This window comes from Chelonoidis abingdonii, chromosome 15 (genome assembly GCF_003597395.2).
Source record: "Chelonoidis abingdonii isolate Lonesome George chromosome 15, CheloAbing_2.0, whole genome shotgun sequence".
NCBI classification, from domain to species: Eukaryota; Metazoa; Chordata; order Testudines; family Testudinidae; genus Chelonoidis; species Chelonoidis abingdonii.
The window spans coordinates 5,145,077-5,164,830 of record NC_133783.1 but is presented as its reverse complement, the minus strand read 5'-3'; the positions used below and the strand labels follow the sequence as shown (position 1 = coordinate 5,164,830).

At 43.8% G+C, this 19,754-nt stretch overlaps 1 protein-coding gene across 2 annotated transcripts in view; it reads left to right on the top strand.

The window, feature by feature from the left end:
* The first annotated feature begins 9,161 nt into the window (after positions 1–9,161).
* DLG5 (discs large MAGUK scaffold protein 5) overlaps positions 9,162–19,754 on the top strand; it is a 209,991-nt gene continuing 199,398 nt past the window's right edge. Inside the window, exon 1 of one of the 2 annotated variants that reach the window (XM_032783051.2) lies at positions 9,162–9,726. In XM_032783051.2, coding sequence (XP_032638942.1) covers positions 9,411–9,726 — 316 coding nt within the window. In that variant the 5' untranslated portion in view covers positions 9,162–9,410. Of the gene's footprint in view, positions 9,727–15,265; positions 15,381–19,754 lie in introns of those variants that run through there. The other variant, XM_032783052.2, reaches the window with a different exon arrangement.

Genomic DNA, 19,754 nt, shown 5'->3' with positions numbered 1-19,754 from the left:
GGCAGCATTCAGGGATGGCTAGATTCCAGGTGGCAACTGCAACCTGCTTATTCATGGGTATGGGGCACCACATGTTGGTACTCTGCCACTGTGGCTCAGAGGTTAGTTCAGCACAATTTCCAAAAATCAGAGTGGTAGCTGTGTTAGTCTGTATCTGTAAAAAGCAATCTTACAATCTCCAAAAAGGTTATCTTCCCCATCCTGAAAGGATCTTGCCACTGCTGCTCATTCACAAGCCTTTTCCCCCAGTCATTGCTGGTTTCCCAAGCCCAGAAACGGCACTGCATGCTGTGAAGCTCCTCCAGGACTTGGTCCTCCACTACCAGCTGCTCAGTTTGTTCCTCTTCTTTCTTGCTCATCTCCTAGTTCCACCACCACTGAAGACCCTCCTGCTGCTGGAGGAACTGCTGTTGCCACCACATCATCTGCTTGGTGGTGCTGCAGGTGAAGTCCCTATCCAAATTCATCTGGCTTTGAGTGCAGAAACACAGCCCAAACAGCCTCTGGGTATTCTGAGTATCAAAGGTTGTCAGCACAGTGGTGCAATTTGAAAATGGCGCTAGCCTGTCCATACAGGATATACAGCATGGAGACAGATGAATCATGGGACTTTTAAAAAATTTGAAGTAGCCTGTGTTCTTCTATTCACAATGCACAGCAAGAAAATCCCAGAATGCACACTGCTCAGCAGCCAGCAAAGGAGTATGAGATACTGCCAAGATACTGTCATGTCCTCAGTTCACAGCAAACTACAGCCATGTGTACACAGAGATGCACATTGACGGCCACACACCATCCTGTGTGAATGCTCTTATTGCTGCTTGCATAATGAGCATTATCTGATGCGCAGCAAAAAGCTAACAAATTTATTTCAGCATAAGCTTTCGTGGGCTACAGCTCACTTGTTCAGATGCATCAGATGAGCTGTAGCCCACGAAAGCTCATGCTGAAATACATTTGTTAGTCTCTAAGGTGCCACAAGTACTCCTGTTCTTTTTGCGGATACAGACTAACACGACTGCTACTCTGAAACCAGCAAAAAGCTGTTGATAAACCCAGGACTGGGACAAGAGAGAAGGGGCTGCTTCTGGCTCAGGGCAATCAGCTAACAGAGAAGGCGTGGTGTGGGGTAGGATTTAAAAGTGAGAGATAGCCCTGTCTAATTAACACCTTCTAAAACGATAGTCAAGACAAAGCAATTGTACTTCTCAACGAGCTAATATGATCGGGTCTCCTGTAACATGCTGCTGGGGACAAACAGAGCTCTGAGCCAGTGTGTTACCTCTCAACCTCAGCAAGACTGAGTTTTGCTGGTGATTAGACTGTGTCCCCACTCCCTCCACACCAGTCTGTTTTCCTCCTCTAGCAAACTCCTCAAGGCTCCTCCTGCCAAAACCTTGCCTAGCATGTAGCAATCAGTGAACTCCAGCGCCTGAGCGCCTCAGAGATGTTTCTCTAGAATGCACAGCCTCTATCACTGTACATTCACAGAAGAAATTAAGGCTATTTCTACACAGCACACCTTACAACTGCGCAGCTGTGTATATGCCAGAATAAGTAGCAACTTAACATCTCAAACTCCTACTGACGTCGTCACTCAGGTAACACAAGTGGCATAACTACAGTATCCAGTTAAATCCTAAATTCTAATACTCCATAATTGCGTATTTGGTGCCCCTGGTTTGAACTTTCTTGAACCAATGTACCCAAACTGCAAATACAAGCACCCATTATCATTTTCTTCTATCTCAGATCTACCCAGGGCTGGCTCCAGGCACCAGCACTCCAAGCATGTGCTTGAGACAGCACTTTCCAAGGGGCGGCACTCCAACTCCTTTTTTTTTTTTCGCTTGGGGCGCAAAAAGCCAGAAGCCGGCCCTGAGCGGAGGTGAGTTGCGGTGGGGGGGGGGGGGCACAGGGATGGCCACAGGAAGTAACCTGGGAGGGGGCAGAGGAACCGCTTCCCCCCAGCTCACCTCCACTCCACTGCCACCTGCTCCCCCAAGCGCGCTGCCGCTCCACTTCTGCCCCCTCCCTCCCAGGCTTGCTGCTCAAATTAGCTGTTTTGCGGCAAGCCTGGGAGGGAGGAGGGAGAAGCAGAGCAGCGGCGACATGCTCAGAGGAGTAGCTGGAGCAGAGGTGAGCTGTGGCGTGAAGGGCATGGGGAAGGCTGCAGGAAATAACCCTGGGGGGGGCAGAGGAACCACTCCTCCCACCCAGCTCACCTCTGCCTCTTCCCCCAAGCGCTCCACCCTCCCTCCCAGGCAAGCCTGGGAGGGGAAATGCAGCGCGCCCGGGGTAGGAGGCAGGGCCGGGGATTTGGGGAAGGGGTTGGAATGGGGTGGGGAAAGGGGGGCACGGGAAAATTTTTTTGCTTGGAGCAGCAAAAAACTTGGAGCTGGCCCTGGATCCACCCTTTAATCCCTCTCCCCTCCCCTCCCCTCCCCTTCCCTTTCCCCCTCCCCAATTATCTCTATCCGTTCCACTGCCAGACAGATTTTCCCACCCTTTCCTGTAAATGCTTCCCCTATCTCCTACAGGCTTTTCCATTTTAGCCATTTATCTCTCTCTCTTTCCCCACACCCAAGGTGCAAACTCTACCTGATTTCCTGCTCTTCTCCTTCTGTCTGGCCCGATCTAAACTCCTATGAAATCAGTGGAAAGACTCTCACTGATTTCAGTGGACTTTGGATCAGACCCTATATCCCCCATACTCTTGTGCTTTCTGTCCTTTTTTCTCTCTTCCTATTCCAGATTTCACACCCATTCCCTTCTCACTCCCCTTGACACATTCCAAAGTTGAAGAATCTATTCCTGAAATCCTGGCCTCATTGAAGTCAATGGCAAAACTCCCATTGACTTCAAAAGCGCCAGGATTTCACCCTAGGATTATCTGCAGTCCTTAGGCCTTTCTGCTGTAGTCAGGAGTGGGGGTGACTTCCATGCAGTTAGTGGTGACGGGTAATCAATGTAAAAGAGTAACCTAGAGGCTTACGTAAGGCATGCACACTAGCACTAACTGAAGAGACAAGTGGGTGATCCTTGGAATCACAAGACACCATGGTGTTCACTTAAATGTGGACAGAATACCAGATTCAATCCAATGGGCTGGGAATCCTCCATCATCAACAAGAGCATCATCATCATGGCAAATCCCAAAGGTACGGAGCCTCTTTGCAGACTAAGTGCCACCTGGATCGATGTGCCAAGATACTGGCATTCCCCTTCTAAGGTGAAACAATCCTGGTAAATTAGTCTTCGATAACCCTAAATATGGCAGATTCTATAAACTGCAAAAAGAAAAACATCAGGAAATTAACCACCTACAAATATTGTCAAAGTAATGTTAAAGGTCTGATTGACGTCCACAACAGGCATGATTTTCGAAGTTTTATATATAGGCCAATTTTCAGCTCACAATACTCTCTTGAAAAAGGGTTCAGCTGCATGAGCTAGCCCAGATTTTTAGCAGGAACTCAACAGTTTTCTCTTTGATTTGAATCCAGTCCTCACCCTAATTTGTATTGTTGTTTAGTAACATTAACATCAGAATACTCTCCAGTGAGAACAACTGATGACTGTGACTTTACATATATTTATTTTGAGATGCTCAAAATAATTTAAGCCGCAAATGCAACATCATAATGTGATTGTTTTTTCCAGTTTCTAAACATTAGCTGTGGTCAAACTTGTTGAGTGCCTCTGGCTCATATTGGTTTCAACTGGATTTGTGGATGACCAGCACCTCTGGAAATCAGGCCATTAGGTTTTGTGGTTCATCTAATACTCTGTCACCAGAAAGTAATAATACAATATTATGCCAGGACCTACAATAAGAATACCTAGTATGGAGGCGGCAGTCTTCTTTCTATATCGTTACTGAGACCAGTTTATCTGCATAGTGCCATGGAGGTGAGAGAGAAGACAAATATAAATCTGAGATCATGACCGCCTTTGGTAATTAGAGATTCTACAGTGTTTTTGTAAGAGCAGACATGTTAGCCATGGACAAAGTCCAACTTTTATACAAATGGATTGAGAAACTTTTTACTGTATGAATATCACTTAGAGAATCTGAGTAACAAATTTAAGATGAAACCGTCACCATCTTAGCTCCCTCTACTGTTTCTAAGAGATAGAAGGATGGGAGCAGTAAAACCTTTTTAAAATGCCATTTGACCACAACTACAGCCTTAGAGCCCTTTAAAAGAAATCCATCATGAAAATGTAACTGACCTTACAATATGGGTGCCTCACTTTGGTAACCTTAAATAGTATTATGAATTGTTTTTAGGGTCAAGCCTCAGTGATGAAAGGATTAAGGAAGGAAATATTGTAGACTGGCATCATTACAGGGACAGATTTAAGGTTGGTTTGTTTTTATACTGATGGAAATTTGCAGTTTGTGTGTTAATGAATGCAGTTATCAGGGTTGGTGTCAGAATTGCATGTTTAACCTTATTGGGCAACTTTCCATAGTTTTTAATTTAGTTTTCTTTTAAATAATGCATGTAATTACACATGTTTGTAGTAGCATTTCACAACCTTAATTGTTAGCAAACAAAGATTTTTATTTGAGGATTAACACCATTATCAGGGATGATTCAAGATGTTGAAGTATAAACAGGGAAGTAAAATCATCATGCACATTTCCATTTGCTAAGCACAGATATGTTTGCTAAGCATGAAAACTAAATCAGAAAAGGAAAAACACTTTATTTTCAAACTCCTAAGTGTAGATTACAAACAATGGCACAAACATGAATGGAAACTATTTAAAAGCACATGATTGTCCTTTTAAATACTGCAAGATTGCATTGTTACTTTTAAGTCTAGACAATTGTCACAATCTCTGATTCCATTTCTAGCTGTGCTAATGCAAGTATGGCAAAGGGCAACAATACAAGTCATACCGTTTTTATATAACAAGACAACACTACCATTTGCTAAACTACATACAATGTCATAGCATGCTGTCAGGGGCACTACTCCGGGAAAGATGCTGTCTTTCAGATAAAATATAAACCTGAGGTCATGACCGCTTATGGTCATTAAAGATCCCATAACATGTTTCAGCAGCTTCTTGCAAAGTAAGGTACTACTCAGTTCAAGTGATGTTATCAGAATCTAGTCCTAAATAACTAATAGTATTCTGCCTTTCACCTTCTGGGCTAAAGTATTGTGTACAAGTACTGTTGCTGTTACACAGCTGCTATGTTTCATCCTACAGCAAGCAGCATTTTATGGGTGACTGAAGTGATCCCTATGGATACATCTACAGTGCAAACCCCTTCCCCTCTACAGTGAATCTCAGAGTCCAGGTCAACTGACTCAGGCTCACATTACAGGACTTAAAATAGCAATGTAGATGTTCCTGCTCAGGCTGGAGCTCTGGCTGTGAGACCCACCTCCCTTGCCAGGTTTCAGAGCCGGAGCAGAAACGTTTACACTTCTATTTTTAGCCCTGTAGTAAAAGTCCAAGTCTGTTGACCTGGGCTCTGAGACTTGCTGCCACAGGTTGGGTTTTTTTCCCGCAGTGTGGATGTTATTCATAACAATATTTGGGTTGAAAGAAAATATGTAAATGTAAGGTATTAATCAGAGCTGGTCAAAAATTTTGTGATGGAAAGCTTTTCCATTTGAAAATGCAGATTCATCTAAATCTAAATGCTTTCCAGGAATGTCTTAAATTTAACAAAATTTCATTTTGGAAAAAAAATATTTCAGTGAGGTCAGAACCGAGCTTCAGTTTTGAAACAACTTTTTGTTTTGATATTTATTTTACATGATAAGCTATAATATAAAATTAATACAATAAAATAAAAATAAAATGATTGAATAATGTTATCAAAACAAAACAAAACATTTTGATTGATCCACCATTAACTTTTGTAGAAAATTTTGGTTTGCAGGAAAGCCTGGCACTTTAAGAGAAGCCTGGCTCAGCTTACCAGCTAGGCCCCAGCTGATGGTGATAAGTAGGGCCCTACCAAATTCAGGGCCATGAAAAATTCCTCACGGACTGTGAAATCTGGTCTCCCACCATGAAATCTGGTCTTTTGTGTGCTTTTACCTTATACTCTACAGATTTCACAGGAGAGACCAGCGTTTCTCAAATTTGGGGTCCTGACCCAAAAGGGAGTTGCAAGGTTATTTTAGGGGTTTGCAGTATCGCCACCCTTACTTCTGCATTGCCTTCAGAGCTGGGTAGCTGGAGAGCAGTGGTTGATGGATGGGTGCCCAGCTCTGAAGGCAGTGCCCCACCAGCAGCACAGAAGTAAAGGTGGCATACCATACCATGCCACCCTCAATTCTGCGCTGCTGGTGCCCAGCTCTGAAGGAGCTCCACTCTACAATAACTTTGCGACCCCCACAACAACTTCTTTTTGTGTCTGGACCTCTACAATTACAATACTGTCAAATTTCAGATTTAAATAGCTGAAATCATGAAATTTATGATTTTTAAAATCCTATGACCATGAAATTTACCAAAATGGACCCTGAATTTGGTAGGTCCCTAGTGATAGAGCAACTTAATGATGAACAGTAACCCCAACAACTGGGAATCAGGAAGGACTACTTACATAGTAAAGTGGAGAATTCAGTCTAGAGGAAAAGAAATTGCAGAGAAGGAAAGACTCTTTTGCCGGTTGGAAGGGCATGTAAAAGCACTTTAGTGGAGCCTGAGAAGGATGGAAGACTTATTAGTTCAGAGAAGAAGGGGGGAGCCAGAGGCTTGAGACCCAAAGGGAGGCTGTGTTAAGTACAGGCTGCAGGTAAGCAGTACAAGGGGGCTTAGAGATAGGAAGTGGCCTAGGAAACAGCACCACCTCTGAAGAAACAGACCCGGCTGCTTAATCAGGGACCCTGCCATAGAACTCAAAGTAGCCAGTAGACCTGGGTTCCCCTACCAGTCTCTGAGGCAGGAGAATGCAAGCCCAACTGCAGGAACAGATGAAGATCCTGGGGGGAGGCCCTGAGAGAGGGCCAGTAAGAACACTGCAGTAGAGCCCAAGAGGGGTAGAAGAGTTTCTTGGAAGTTTTAGCTGTGACCTTTTGTTACCTGGGAACTTTATATCACTTGGCCAGAAGGCCAGGCTACAGAAGATGGGATGGAGGGAGATGCCCTGCAGGAGGTGCCAGAGGCAAGAGCCCCTTTCAGCATTGCACCCTGACACAAGGAGGCGCTATGGCTGATGAGTGTGCTATCTTACAAGGAAACTTCAACAATCGTTGGTTTTATTCGGATTTGGACCAACAACAAATCTTGTAATCACAGTATTTCTTTTGCAATAGACATTCCAGTTACTGCACTGCTCAGTATTAATAGTGTCACCAAATAGGCTAATAAATCGGGTCAGTTGCGCATGAGCAGCTGTGACATAACCTTTCCAGTAGATGGCAGTGGCATATCCACTCAATCTCATACATTGCTCTGTGAGTGCCTGAACGAGCTTTGCTCTGTCATTCGTTTTTGAAATGTATTTGGTACAGGATGTAGGACTACACTCCCTTTTCTTTTTCAGATCAAATCCTTTCGTCTTTGGCTCAAGTATAAGGACAGTTTATTTCATCGTACCTTTTTACTTTTCTGCTGCCACCCACCTTCTCTCTGTATCCTTTTTTTTGGGGGGGGGGGAGAGGAGGGAATAAATTGGAAGACTGTCTCCTCCCATATGTAATCTTCCTGTTTCCTTGTCAATGAAAGACCAAACAAAGGGCAAGAATTGTATTGTAATGAAGGGGTGGGCATGTGTGCACCATGACACTCTACTATGCAGAGTCAAAACAGGCCAGCTGCTTGTCATATGCCCCACATTGCTAATGGAGTTTCTTCTTTACTGTATTGGGGAGCCTAGCCTATTGGAGCAGTTTGCTCTGTCACTGTGAAGTTCTGAGTGACCAAGGCATACTGTAATAGCCCAGCTGGCCATGTGGGTCTGTCCAGTATCATAGTCTGGATACAGCCACATTGCTAGCTGGGATATTACAGTATGCCTCGGTCACTCCGAATTTCACAGTGACAGAAGAAACTGCTCCAACAGGCTACACATTTACAAACACTCTTATTTACATATTTGTATTTAGCTCCAGAGTGGGGAAAGAGAATAGAGTAGAAGGGACCTCCCACCCCAATCTCTGAGGCGGGGAGACAGCATTCCTTGCTTATGTAAGCCGTGCCTGCTACGCCATGCCTGGGCAAGGGACTGACGAGAAAACCCACCCTCCCTTCAGCTGACTGCTTTCCCTCTCTCTCCCCACTAGAGATGGGATCCCAGGGGTGCACTGTGTGTGTGTGTGTGTAGCAGAGTCTCTCCCCCTGGGAAGGCAGTCTCCCAACCAGAGAGGAGGCGTCTAATTCTTCCTCGGGAACCGATGCCCCGGCCACAGAGGAGGAAAGGTTAGGCGTGCTCATCGAGGCTGGGCTCCCGGGGGCGGGGAAGGAGAGGGGCTAGGAAGACTCCTCCCCTTCCCCCGTGCTAGGTGCCCCGCCCCGGGGAGAGGCAGAAGCTGCCGCCGGAGCCCCGCCTCCCCTGCCCGTACATGGCCTGGCGGGGAGCCCCTGATTGACAGCCGGGTGGAGGCCGCGGAGCTGAGGCGAGCGCTGCCGCCGCCACCGCCGGGCTATGGCGGAGGAGGCTGCGGGGAGCCGAGGGGGGAAAACTTAGCCGGGGAGCCCCGCACAGGACTGGGAGGAGTGCAGTAGGGAGCAGCCGCCGCTGGCCTGGCCGCTCGCTGGCGCTGGGCGGGCCCCGGGGGCGCGTTCTCCTGCGGCGGCCGGGGCGGGGGAGGCGGGGAGCATGAGCTGGGGGGAGCGGGGAGAGGCATGGCTGCAGCCTTGCCGTGGGGTGGCCAGCGGCCCCGCGCAACCAACATGGCTGCGGGTGCGAGGAGGCGCTCGGCGCTGAAGCCGCCTGGCCCCCGGCAGCCTTCTCCTTGCCCCGCGGCCCCCGGCCTGTAGCCAGGGGGTGGGGAAGTGGTTCGAGCCGCGGCTCAGGACTAGGGGGTGGCAGCTGCAGGGGGAGCAGTCGCCTTTATCTCCAGTGCTTGCCCCAGGCGGAGTCTGCCCGGAGGGGAGGCGGCCGCGGGGAAGTTAGGCGGCCGGACGGCGCTGCGGGTGTCGGGTTGGGGGAGAAGAGCCGCAGCCCCTGCCTGAGCCCGCAGCCTCTGTCCGGGTCTCAGCCCCAGGAGTAGCCAGAGGCGGGGGAGACGCCGAGCTGCTCAGGGGGTGCCCACCAGCGCAGGAAGGGAGAAGCGCCGTCTCCGGACAGCATCTGTCCGGGCGCACCGAGCCGCGGTTGGCTTTGCCCGTCTGGGGTGCGGGGAGGGCAGCGCGCTGCTCCTCCGTGGGCTGGAAGGGGGGAAGACAAAGTTTGGCGGCTGGCTGCCCTGACTCGCCCGCAGCGGCCATGGAGCCCAAGCACAAGGAGCTGCTTGCTCAGTGCCGCCAGAGCCTGGCCCAGTCCATGAGCGAGGTGGACAAAGTGATCGAGCTGCTGGAGGCTGCTGGCACCTTGAGCCCCCGCGACCTGCACGAGCTGCAGGAAGCCGCCGGAGGAGGAGCGGGGGGTGCCAGCAAGGCTGACCGGCTCATCCAGCTGCTGCTGGCCAAGGATCGGGACCATTTTCAAGACCTGCGGGTGGCCCTGGAGAAAACGCAGCCTCACCTGCTCTCGATCCTCTACCTGAACGGAGTGGCGGGGGCGCCGCCCGGAGAGACGGCCGGTGAGTGAGGGCGGGAGAGGGACCGGCACCGGGCAGCGGTTGCTTTCTTGCTACATTTCCGAGGGGCGAGGGAGTGGAGCTGCCCGCCTGGGTTGTGCGCTTGGCGGTGTCCAGGCGCACTCTTCTGGGGCGAGGGGTAAAGGGCTCGCTGCCTGAGTGCCCTTTTTTGGTGTGGGGGGTGGTGGTTCTGGATGCTCTCTTAGGGCTGGGGTGTTGCTACCTAGATGGCCCCTTCCCGCTGGGGATACGCGAATGGTTTGGGTGGAAACCAGTTTCTGTCCTTCCACACCCCAATTTTTTTAAGACAGGAGGAAAAACTTTTAGGATGAAATTTAGGCATGTGCCCAGCATTGGCCTAGTTCTACCACCCCTTTAAGTCAGTAGTAATAATCCTGTGATGCGCTTCATCCAGAGATCTTGGCATTCTTATCCCCGTTTTACAGATGGGGGAACAGACAGAAAGATAAAGTGACTGGCCCAGCAGGTCAGTGACAGAACAGGGAACCAAACCCAACTCTCCTGAAGCTCAGCCCAATTTTTGTTTGCTAATATTAATCAATGGGAGGAGAAGTAGGTCTACAGGGAGCACTTTTGGAGAGAGCACTCTTAATTAAACTGTGAAAACACCTAAGCCTGGCTACTTAAAGGTAGTTAGGATCAGTGGGAGTGAGGTGTCTAAAATACCTTTGAGGGTTTGGGTCCTAGTCTTTTATTGCTTATGTTTTCTTCAGGCTTTAGGTTTGAGGGTTTATTTTGGTCTTTTTGCTCCCAACCGTTTTTTCCCTCTTCAGGAAGATATGCTGCTGCCTGTTCCCAAGTAATAGTAACAGTGTTAGCATTTACAGAACCTTGCATTACTTTCCAAAGCAGTCACATAATTATTTCATTCATACTTTCATTATTACTGTTCCTGTCTCTGGAATCCTGGGACCAGTGAAGGACTAAGCTAACTGTGTTCATAGTGTTGTTTTGTACACTGCCTGTTGTTTGTAAATGCCATTGAAGTTTAATGTTATTAAATGATTAAAGTTTTGTGAGTAGTTGCAGCTGTGAAATTGTTTCTTTTGCAGACTGTGCTGGCCTAATAAAACATGGAGATTTTTTGTACTTACTGTTTGAAAAGAATGGCAAATGTTTTGACTAGCGGTTCAATTTGAATACAGATCCATTTGGATCTATATTATAATAACTTGTAGTTGTTGGGGGAGAAGAGAGAGAAAAGGTGTTTCATTGTTCAGCCAGATGGAGGTGGAAATTTTGAGACTAAACTTCCTAGTTTATCAGATCACCCCCAAAACCCAGTTAGGACTCTATCAGAGATTCTTTTTGTAAAAAAAGATGAAGTTGGTAATATTGAGGTCTTATGAATGCAGCTGTTCCTCCAAATTAGTGCTGCTACAATTTATCTAAATTTCAAGGCTGTATTGTAGGTCGGCTTTAAAGAATATGTGTTTGTTAGAGTAATGTGCAGGGGCTGTTTTATAATGGCTGTCAATAACATTTGGCAATAAGGAAAAAGCTTTTTTACATACAAGGTGGATTTAGACAGGGTGACTTACCTATTTACAGTGAGGAAACTATCCATGGGAGGTGCTTCCTGGATCATGTTAACCATATAATTTTCTTAGGAAAATTGAAGCAAACTGTCTTAAAAATCAGATTCTTAAACTTGCCTGTTTCACCTGGAAAACATTTATGGATTTGCCTTTATAATATACACCATCACACTGAACACCATACTTTTATTTTTAGTTCAGTCAGCTATAAGAGTTTATAATAAACATAAAAAAGCAAAATCACATTTTCTAACATCACTATAATAATATGTGGTCTCCTCTAATGAATGTATATCAGGAGTTCACAGGAACTATGGACCTCAGGACTTCTAATATTATGTGGTCTGACATCAGTGGGAATTGAGGGCATGCAGTGCTTTTCAGAATAGGACCCATAATGTTTTATATGATGCTCAATATGGTCTTGTTTGGAAGTTGCATTTAATGAACCGTTGGTACTAGACTATTGGAATTCCCTAGTCTTAAGAACAAAATTTAAAAATGGGGTGGATGTATCCACCATTTGTGATAATACTGTGTTAATAAATTGAAAGTAGGATATAGAAAGTGACATAATACTGAGGTCCCAAGGGAGGAGGTATTTGAAATTAAGGGGCAAAATTAGTTCCTTTCTGCATGATCTCATGAGGCTATTGTTAGTGAGAATATACACCTGGTACACCTTTTATGTAAAATGAGATGTTCATGTTGACAAACGCTTTTCAAAACATTTTAGTTTTTGACAGTAAAATATCATACCTTCTTTGAATAAAAATTTCATCTAATTGAAACTGACATTTTTACAAGTTTGTTCAGAAGAGATTATTAAAGTGATTTTAACAGAGACAGTGGTCATGTTTGGTAAAAGATTTAAGATTCTGATCCTGGAGTGTGCTTAACTGCGCATACCTGAAGTGTCTTATTGGAGTCAGTAGGACTAACTCATGCATAAAGTTAAGCACTTAGAAACATTTTTGCAGGATCAGGACCTAAATTTTCACTTGCATACTGACTATATTACAGAAAAGGAGTTAATCTTTAATTGTGCCCACCTAGAAGGGGCATGTTTGGTCCCATATTTAAAATTTTAAAAATGATCCTTATTTTATATTAAATTGGAAATGAATCTGCTTCACACTTTGCCATTTACATAGTTGACTTTTTGCACTTCTGTTGATTGTGAATAATGAAATTAGACTCATTTTCTTGTTATGTGGGTCAAGTTGCTGCACTGTTTGGGTAGCAAATACTGAAGGAGGCATGGTTAATATCGGAACAGAAGTGTTCAAAATTTAAGAAGTAACTAGTGAAAACAGTTCTATTGATCCATTTTGTAAAATGCTTGTTTTAAAAGTAAGGTAAAAACTAATTATTAGTCCTAAGCGAAGTGTCCCTTTAATTTAATATAAGTCATCTTCCTGAATTAGTTTTTCAAGTTACTGTTTAGAGTTTGGCTAATGAAGGAATTTAGGACAAGCACAATTAAATTATAGGTTTGTTTGGCAGAGGCAAGATTTATCTGCAGTGTATATCTTGAATGCTTGTTGGAGATTAAAGTAACATGCAGTAGACTGCTTACACATTACAAATTTGGGGGTCTATTTTTTTTTTCTTTGTGAGAGAGAGAGAGAGTCTTAAACAAGTAGTCCACACCAACATTGATATAAGTTCTAGACATATCTGTCCCACTTGCCTGGTCTCCATGAGATTGCTAATCTGTTGGTGTACTGCAGTGGTTTTCAACATTTTTTCGTGTGTGGAACCCTAAAATATTTCAAATGGAGGCGTGGACCCCTTTGGAAATCTTAGGCATGGTCTGCTGACCTCACAGGTGGGAAAACCATTGGTTTATGGTAACAATGGCCTTTTGTGGACCCCTTAGACATAGTCTGCAGACCAGTAAACAGCTGTTTTGAATGTTTCAGGGAGAGATTGGGAGTTCTAGGAATTACTAAAGGATTTGTAAAGCAAATATATCATGATCCAAGTTAAAAGGAGCTTGCTTTTCTTTATAGCATTTTTCCTAGCTCAGCAGCTATTAAGATTTGAATACATGTTGCACATTTACATCTTACATTGTGAATGATAATTGGTCGTTCTTATTTTTTAAGTCGTCTGTGCAGATTATTTTAAATTTTATTATTGTGATATTGTGTTATATTAGGACATGGTTTTAATTTTAGAGCATTTTGCATGACAACAATAATTGACAAGAAATAATATTTTGATAAAGCAAAATCAACACAAACTCAACGCTGCATGCTTTATTTTGCTTAGTGATAGTACAGGCACCATGTAATTCTTATGGTATCTTTCTTTAGAAATTTCTTTAAGATAATAAAGGAAGACAATTACAGTATTAAGATTTGCTCATAAATGATTTCAGTTAATACTTCTAAATTACATTATACATTTTAATGTACCTCCCAAGACTGCATATGTTAATTAAAAGATCTGGGCAGATGGATCCTTGCTATACAAATTATTTACATTAATTTTTTGAAAATGTCCATTTGAAAATCTGTGTGTGTGTTTTTGGGGCATTGTAAAACCACACTGAACTTTGTGTGTACGCTAATTCTTTCTTTTAAGCTATTTATCAGTTGTTCTTCCTATATTTTTGCACATTCTTATCTTATGAACTTCTGAGTTTTAATTAAGTAGCTGACTTGGCAAGGTATTTTTAATCATATAGTAGTTGCATATCTTAATAGTATAGCTTTTTCCCTTTTAATGGGGTATTAAAAGACTACTTTCATGCTTAAGTATCTTACTGAATTGGGGAAATATTAATATTGCAACATTAATGTTGTGAAATCAGATAAATTTCAAAAAGTGTATTTAACAATATTCTTGGATATGTTACACATCCATATGTATTTTATGTTAATAGCAAACAGTATATGAAAGTTTGAGTCTAACAAGCAAAACAGAAATAAAAACACTACAAATGTAGCTGCTAAGTTAGCACTGAGGAAGAAGGGATACCTTGTGGCTTTGGAGTGCTTGATATATCAATGCCATTTTTTTGTGCTTCATTTCTATGGTTTTCTAGGGTGGGAAAGGAAACTGTCCAGAACTACTTAGGTTGCTGAGCTTATAAGTTCTCTGCTTCTGAGTTAATGGGTGTGTGGAGTTAAAAGGTGCCCTGATCTCTGTATTCCAGAGCTAAAACAGCTTGCTGAACTTAAAAGCCCCAGTACACCCCGCTTCAAAGCTGTTAAGCATGTCAGTTTCACAGTTTCTTTTTCCTTTAACAGCTGAGCTGGTAAATTCTTGTAACCAAACAACTGCTTTTGGTGGTGAAGTGTGTATGCATCTATCTTTATGTTTGCTGCTAATAACATATGGAAGTTTTTAGTATACACTTTCAGTACTGTGTTTCAGATGCTCATAACAGAGCACATACTACTGATTAAGGCCTGTGTAACAAGTCTTGAGACAAGAAAACACTAAAAGCCAGTGGGACGAGTTGTGTAAGTAAAGTTACACATGTGCTTAAGTGTTTGGAGGTCTGGGGTGTAAGTTTGAAATTCAACCATTCACTCATTTGAGAGTTTCTCTACGGGGATGGGGGATAATTTTGTAAACCTAGTTCAAAAAAACAACTGAAGAGAGTTGCTCAGAGTTGAATTATTAAATTTTTTTTAACCATCTTTGGGTAGAGACCAAGTGTTAATCTCCAATCCAACAGGTAAATTTTAGAAATCCTATAAGTGTCAAAAATGTTGAGGTAAAAGGGCAATTCTTCTTGTTTTAGCTTTAGAGGGACATTATCAACTTAATGCGGTCAATTTCAAAAAGTGAGTAAGTGACTTATCACCCTGAGCCACCCAGTGAGCTTTTTTGTGGATTACTGTAATCTTTATTTTCTTTTAAAATGTCTTTCCACTCCCTTGCTGCTGTGTGAATAGAGTTAGTGAGCAGTGGGGCTGGGAGCCACTTCTCCAGAGGGTAGTGACAAATGAGAGAGCAAAGTAGCCCTGAAGTGACTGACTCCTTCCCCAAAGGGATGCTGGAGATAAAGAAACCCCTGAGTCAGTTTTCTTTATCTGGAAGGAGAATGGGGAGCAGAGAACCAGAGGAACCAGTGAATTGGTAAGTGAATATGAGTGGAAGATTTTGAGGGAGTGACTATGAGAGAGAATTGGGAGGATAGGTAAAACGGAAGTGGTGGTGGACATACTGTAGTGCAGGACTGGCTAACCTGAGCCCGAGAAGGAGTCAGAAATAACCAATGTACATTGGCAAAGAGCCACAATAATACTTCAGCAGCCCCCCAGCAGCTCCTCCACCCTGCTCCCATCCACCTCCCAATTAGCAGTTTTGTGGCATGCAGGAGGCTCTGCTGGGGGAGGAGAGAGGGCAGGAGGGGGTAGAGTGGGGGCCGGGCCTGTGGCAGAGCCAGGGATTGATCAGTGAGCACCCCCCAGCACACTGGAAAGTTGATACCTGTAGCTCCAGCCCCAGAGTCAGTGCCTATACAAGGAACCTTGTATTAACTTCTGAAGAGCTGCATGTGGCTCCGGAGCCAGAGGTTGGCTACCCCTGCTGTAAGGGAAAGAGGAGGAAGAGATAAGAAAGGTGGACTGGGAGAGAAGGAAAGACTCATCAGATTATGAAAACATGCATTATGACAATGAAAAAGAGACAAGTGAAGAGAGAAATTTCAGAAGTATATGTTGCAATTAAATACAGTTGTGTAACAATAAACAGTGCATACTGTTTTCATTCCCTGGAAATAGGAGTGAGGTATGTGAGGGGCAGCACAGGTGTTTTTCCATCTAAGTTAGTAGGTATCAGATGAACTTCACAAACCCTATTGCAGAATTTTTTAAACGACATAGCTTAGAAGTCATGCAATTGCTTAGGCAGCATTCAGAAAAGACTACTTTGTGGTGGGGACTGAGACCCTTTGCCCTACTAAGTGGTGAGTGAAACTGACCAGGTATTTCCCAGCCAGCTTGGTAGCAACCTTCTGGTTTCTTGATGTTCTCAAATTCTGAATGTCTGCTCAGATTACGTATATTTTGAGAGAAGCTAGATGTATGTTGAGAAGTAATATCAAGTTGTAGCTGCTTGGAAGTGATCTAACAAGCTCAAAGAAGGAAATTTGCTTCATAGTAGTTTATAAATACCCAGGGAACTACTAAGTATAAGTACAGTTAATTTAATAAGATTGTTGAAGGCTTCTTTGCAGCTAGGCATTTGCTGTAATGCTTATCCAGCAGTGACCATCCTAGAATGCGTAGTAAAAATTCACTGTTTCTAAAAAGAATGCTCCAAATCAGTAAGGGAAATTAATCACCTGTGGAACCAGCTGTGGTATTTGTGTTGCAAGTAAGATATGCCTTCCTCAGTTTTCAGTCAGTAATGGAGATATTAGAATGTCTTCACTCCTCTGGGTTACATTGTGTTTTCATGTGGCCTTTTTAAAGGCTGCAGTGGCCCCTCTGGCAGGCGACTCATTTCAGAGGTATCAGACTATAGTTCCAGCCTCTTTCCTAGACTCTGGAGAACAATATTGGGTCAGAACAAGTCCCTGGGAGTAGTGGCTATGCAAGTGATGCCAGCAGACTGGGTTCTGCAGTTTGAACTCTTGAGTATTCTTTTCTCTCTGCTGTTTGTTCTGACCTCCTCTGAGACCGGCCAGTCTCAGTCTCCGTTCCCTTCCCTTCCCTTCCAGTTTCCGTCTGCCCTTTATGGTCATTAATCTTCCTGCTCCCTTGCTCTTATTTTCATCTTTCCTCTCACTCCATTTTTGCTCCTTGATGTTATGACATACTTAAAAATCCTCAACTTACCCAAACGCTATGTATCTAACTAGATGGCAGTAATCCTGAGTGTTTGATTGTATGTTGTATCCCTCTTTCCCCTTCCTTCTTACACCTGTTATATTGTAAGATCTTGGGGACATGAATTTTGTCTCTTCCTATATGTCCACACAGTGCCTACTACATTTGGGCTGCTAAAGTAAAACAGTAATAGGTTTCCAAGCTTTTCTCTAAAAGCTTTCTTGATAACTACTCTGCATACTTTATTATGAATCCTTTCCTTGTACAGATTTTCTGCAGTATTGATGATAAAACCTATGGAGATAACTATCTTTAACATGAGTAATGAAAGCTGCAATAATAAATTAAGATGGAGCATTATTTTAGGCTCCTCTGGGATTTTCCTTGATGACTAATCGTAATCATTTGGAAGCATGAGCTGTGACCCACTTTTCAAAAATCAAAATACGGCTGGCAGGTTGGGGTTTTTTGTCTTTCGTAAATGCCCTTGATAATAGGCCTGAACCTTTCTGATGTAGGGGAGAAGAAGTNTGTTATGCAGGTTTCTTTGAAAACGAAGCCTGACAGGTCAGATATGGAATGGTTTCTTTATGAAAAAATGTTCATCCACAGGTGATATGATGGTTTTGTCTTTTATCATTTTTCTATGTGAGTTTATTTGAGAATGTAGTGATTGTCTGGTTTCACCCACATAGTTGTTGAGGCATTTGATGCAATGGATGAGGTATACCACATATTGTGACAGGCATGTGTAGGGCCCATGGATTTTGAAAGATGTGTTGTTGAGGGTGTTGATCATTATAGTAATGGAGATATATCAGCTAATTTTGAATCTGTTGTTCTGACAAGGTCTGGTGTGTCCTGGTCTGCAGGGATCTTGCTTCTGACTATGACTTTAGTGTGGTTTAGGGGTTGTTTGAAGGCCAAAAGAAGGGGTTTGAGAAATATTTCTTTGAGGATACAGTTTCCTGGATCACTTTTTCCCCTTTTATTTAAATATAGGTACTATATTTGCAATTCAACACCCCAAGATTATGGATTCATTACAAATCCCTGCTAATGGGCTTGCAGTTTCACATGCCAGTTCCTTTTATATTCTTGGATGGAGATTATCCCAGCCCACTGATTTGGTGCCATTAAATTGTTTGAGTTTGGTTTCCACCTCAGATGTGGTAATTTCTACTTCCATACTCTTGTTCCCATCAGCCACCCTGCCACTGCCCTCAAACTCCTCATTAAAAACTGAGGCAAATGTTGGACCATGCCTAGATTATTTTTAATCTCCACCTCATCCTCAGTGTTTAGCAGTCCCACTTCTTCCCACTTCTTCTTTCCTCTCTGTTGCAAAAACGTTTGCAAGTTTTCTCAGCAGAGAGGTTATAGAGGCCAGGATTTGGGAGCAGTCCCGTATAAAGCATCTGTAGAATTTGCACTGAAACACTGAATTTCCCAAATACTTCACAGTGTTGCCCAATTATGAACAGCTTCCACTTTCCATGGACCCATGTGGACTTCCTGAGTGGACAGGATGTAGCCTAAGAATTCCACAGTGGGCTTATGAAAGATGCATTTCTCCAGGTTAGCATTGGGCATGTATTGGTGGAGTATTTCTAGGACCTTGAGCACATTCTGGTTGTGGATAAACTGATCTTCAGAATAAATTAAGATGTCATCTAAGTAGGCAACGACATAGTGGTCCAACATATCTTGTAAGACATCAATAATTAGATGCTGAAAGTTGTGGATGTGTTATATAGCCTGAACAATTATTACACTTATAAAATGATGTATTGGGGTGCAACATGCATTTGTCACAAATAACAGGGTGTTTCCTTAGGTGGCTACTTAGAGGTAATTGAGAAGATGGAATTTGGCAAAACACACACAAAAACTTTACTTGTACAGACAGCTCTAATTGAAATAATGGGAAAGGGTCAATATACGTAAATATAAGACTAAAATAAGGAAAGGAAAGTAATTTCCTGTGTTGTTCATGCTTTCAACTTTGCATTGGGCATAACTTACAACTTATGGAAACAAAGATAGAAGGGAAAGCAAGTTGAACCCATCAGAAGGGAGGGTGTGATTCAGTTTACATTGTCTTGGGGACTCAATGAAGCCAAAGAAGTGGGAATTGGTATATTCTTCTTTATGGTAATAGTAAGGAGCTGGATCCATATTTGACTCTTTAACCTGATTATAATAAGGTCAGTTCCTCCCCTATCCATAGCTGCCCCACTCCTGGAGAACAGGGTTTAAAACAGCCAAGCTAGGATGACTAGAGAAGCAGCCACAGCTATGGCCAGCTCAATTAGGGCCCAGCTGGCCCTGATAAGATGGCTGTGGGTCAGAAGCTAGAGGAGTCCCACTCTAGCCCTGGAATGAGAAGGGCTAACTGCCTGGAAGCAAGGTACCTGAGGTGGAGTAGTGCTGGAAAAGGGCAAAGGGAGCTGAGGAGCTCCGGCCTGGGAAATTCCCAGGCTGCAGGCCTTGCTAAAGGCCAAAGATGGTACAGAGATTGCAGAGGTGCAGCCTGGGCTTAGGCAGAGGCAGCTGGTCTGACTCCCTTGCCAGTGATGAGTAGCCTTTACAGACTGCGGTCTGCCCTAGTGAGCGGGGGCTAGATAATGACTGGCAGTAGCCATTGAGGCAAGGTGGGTTTAGAGGGCTGGGGGTT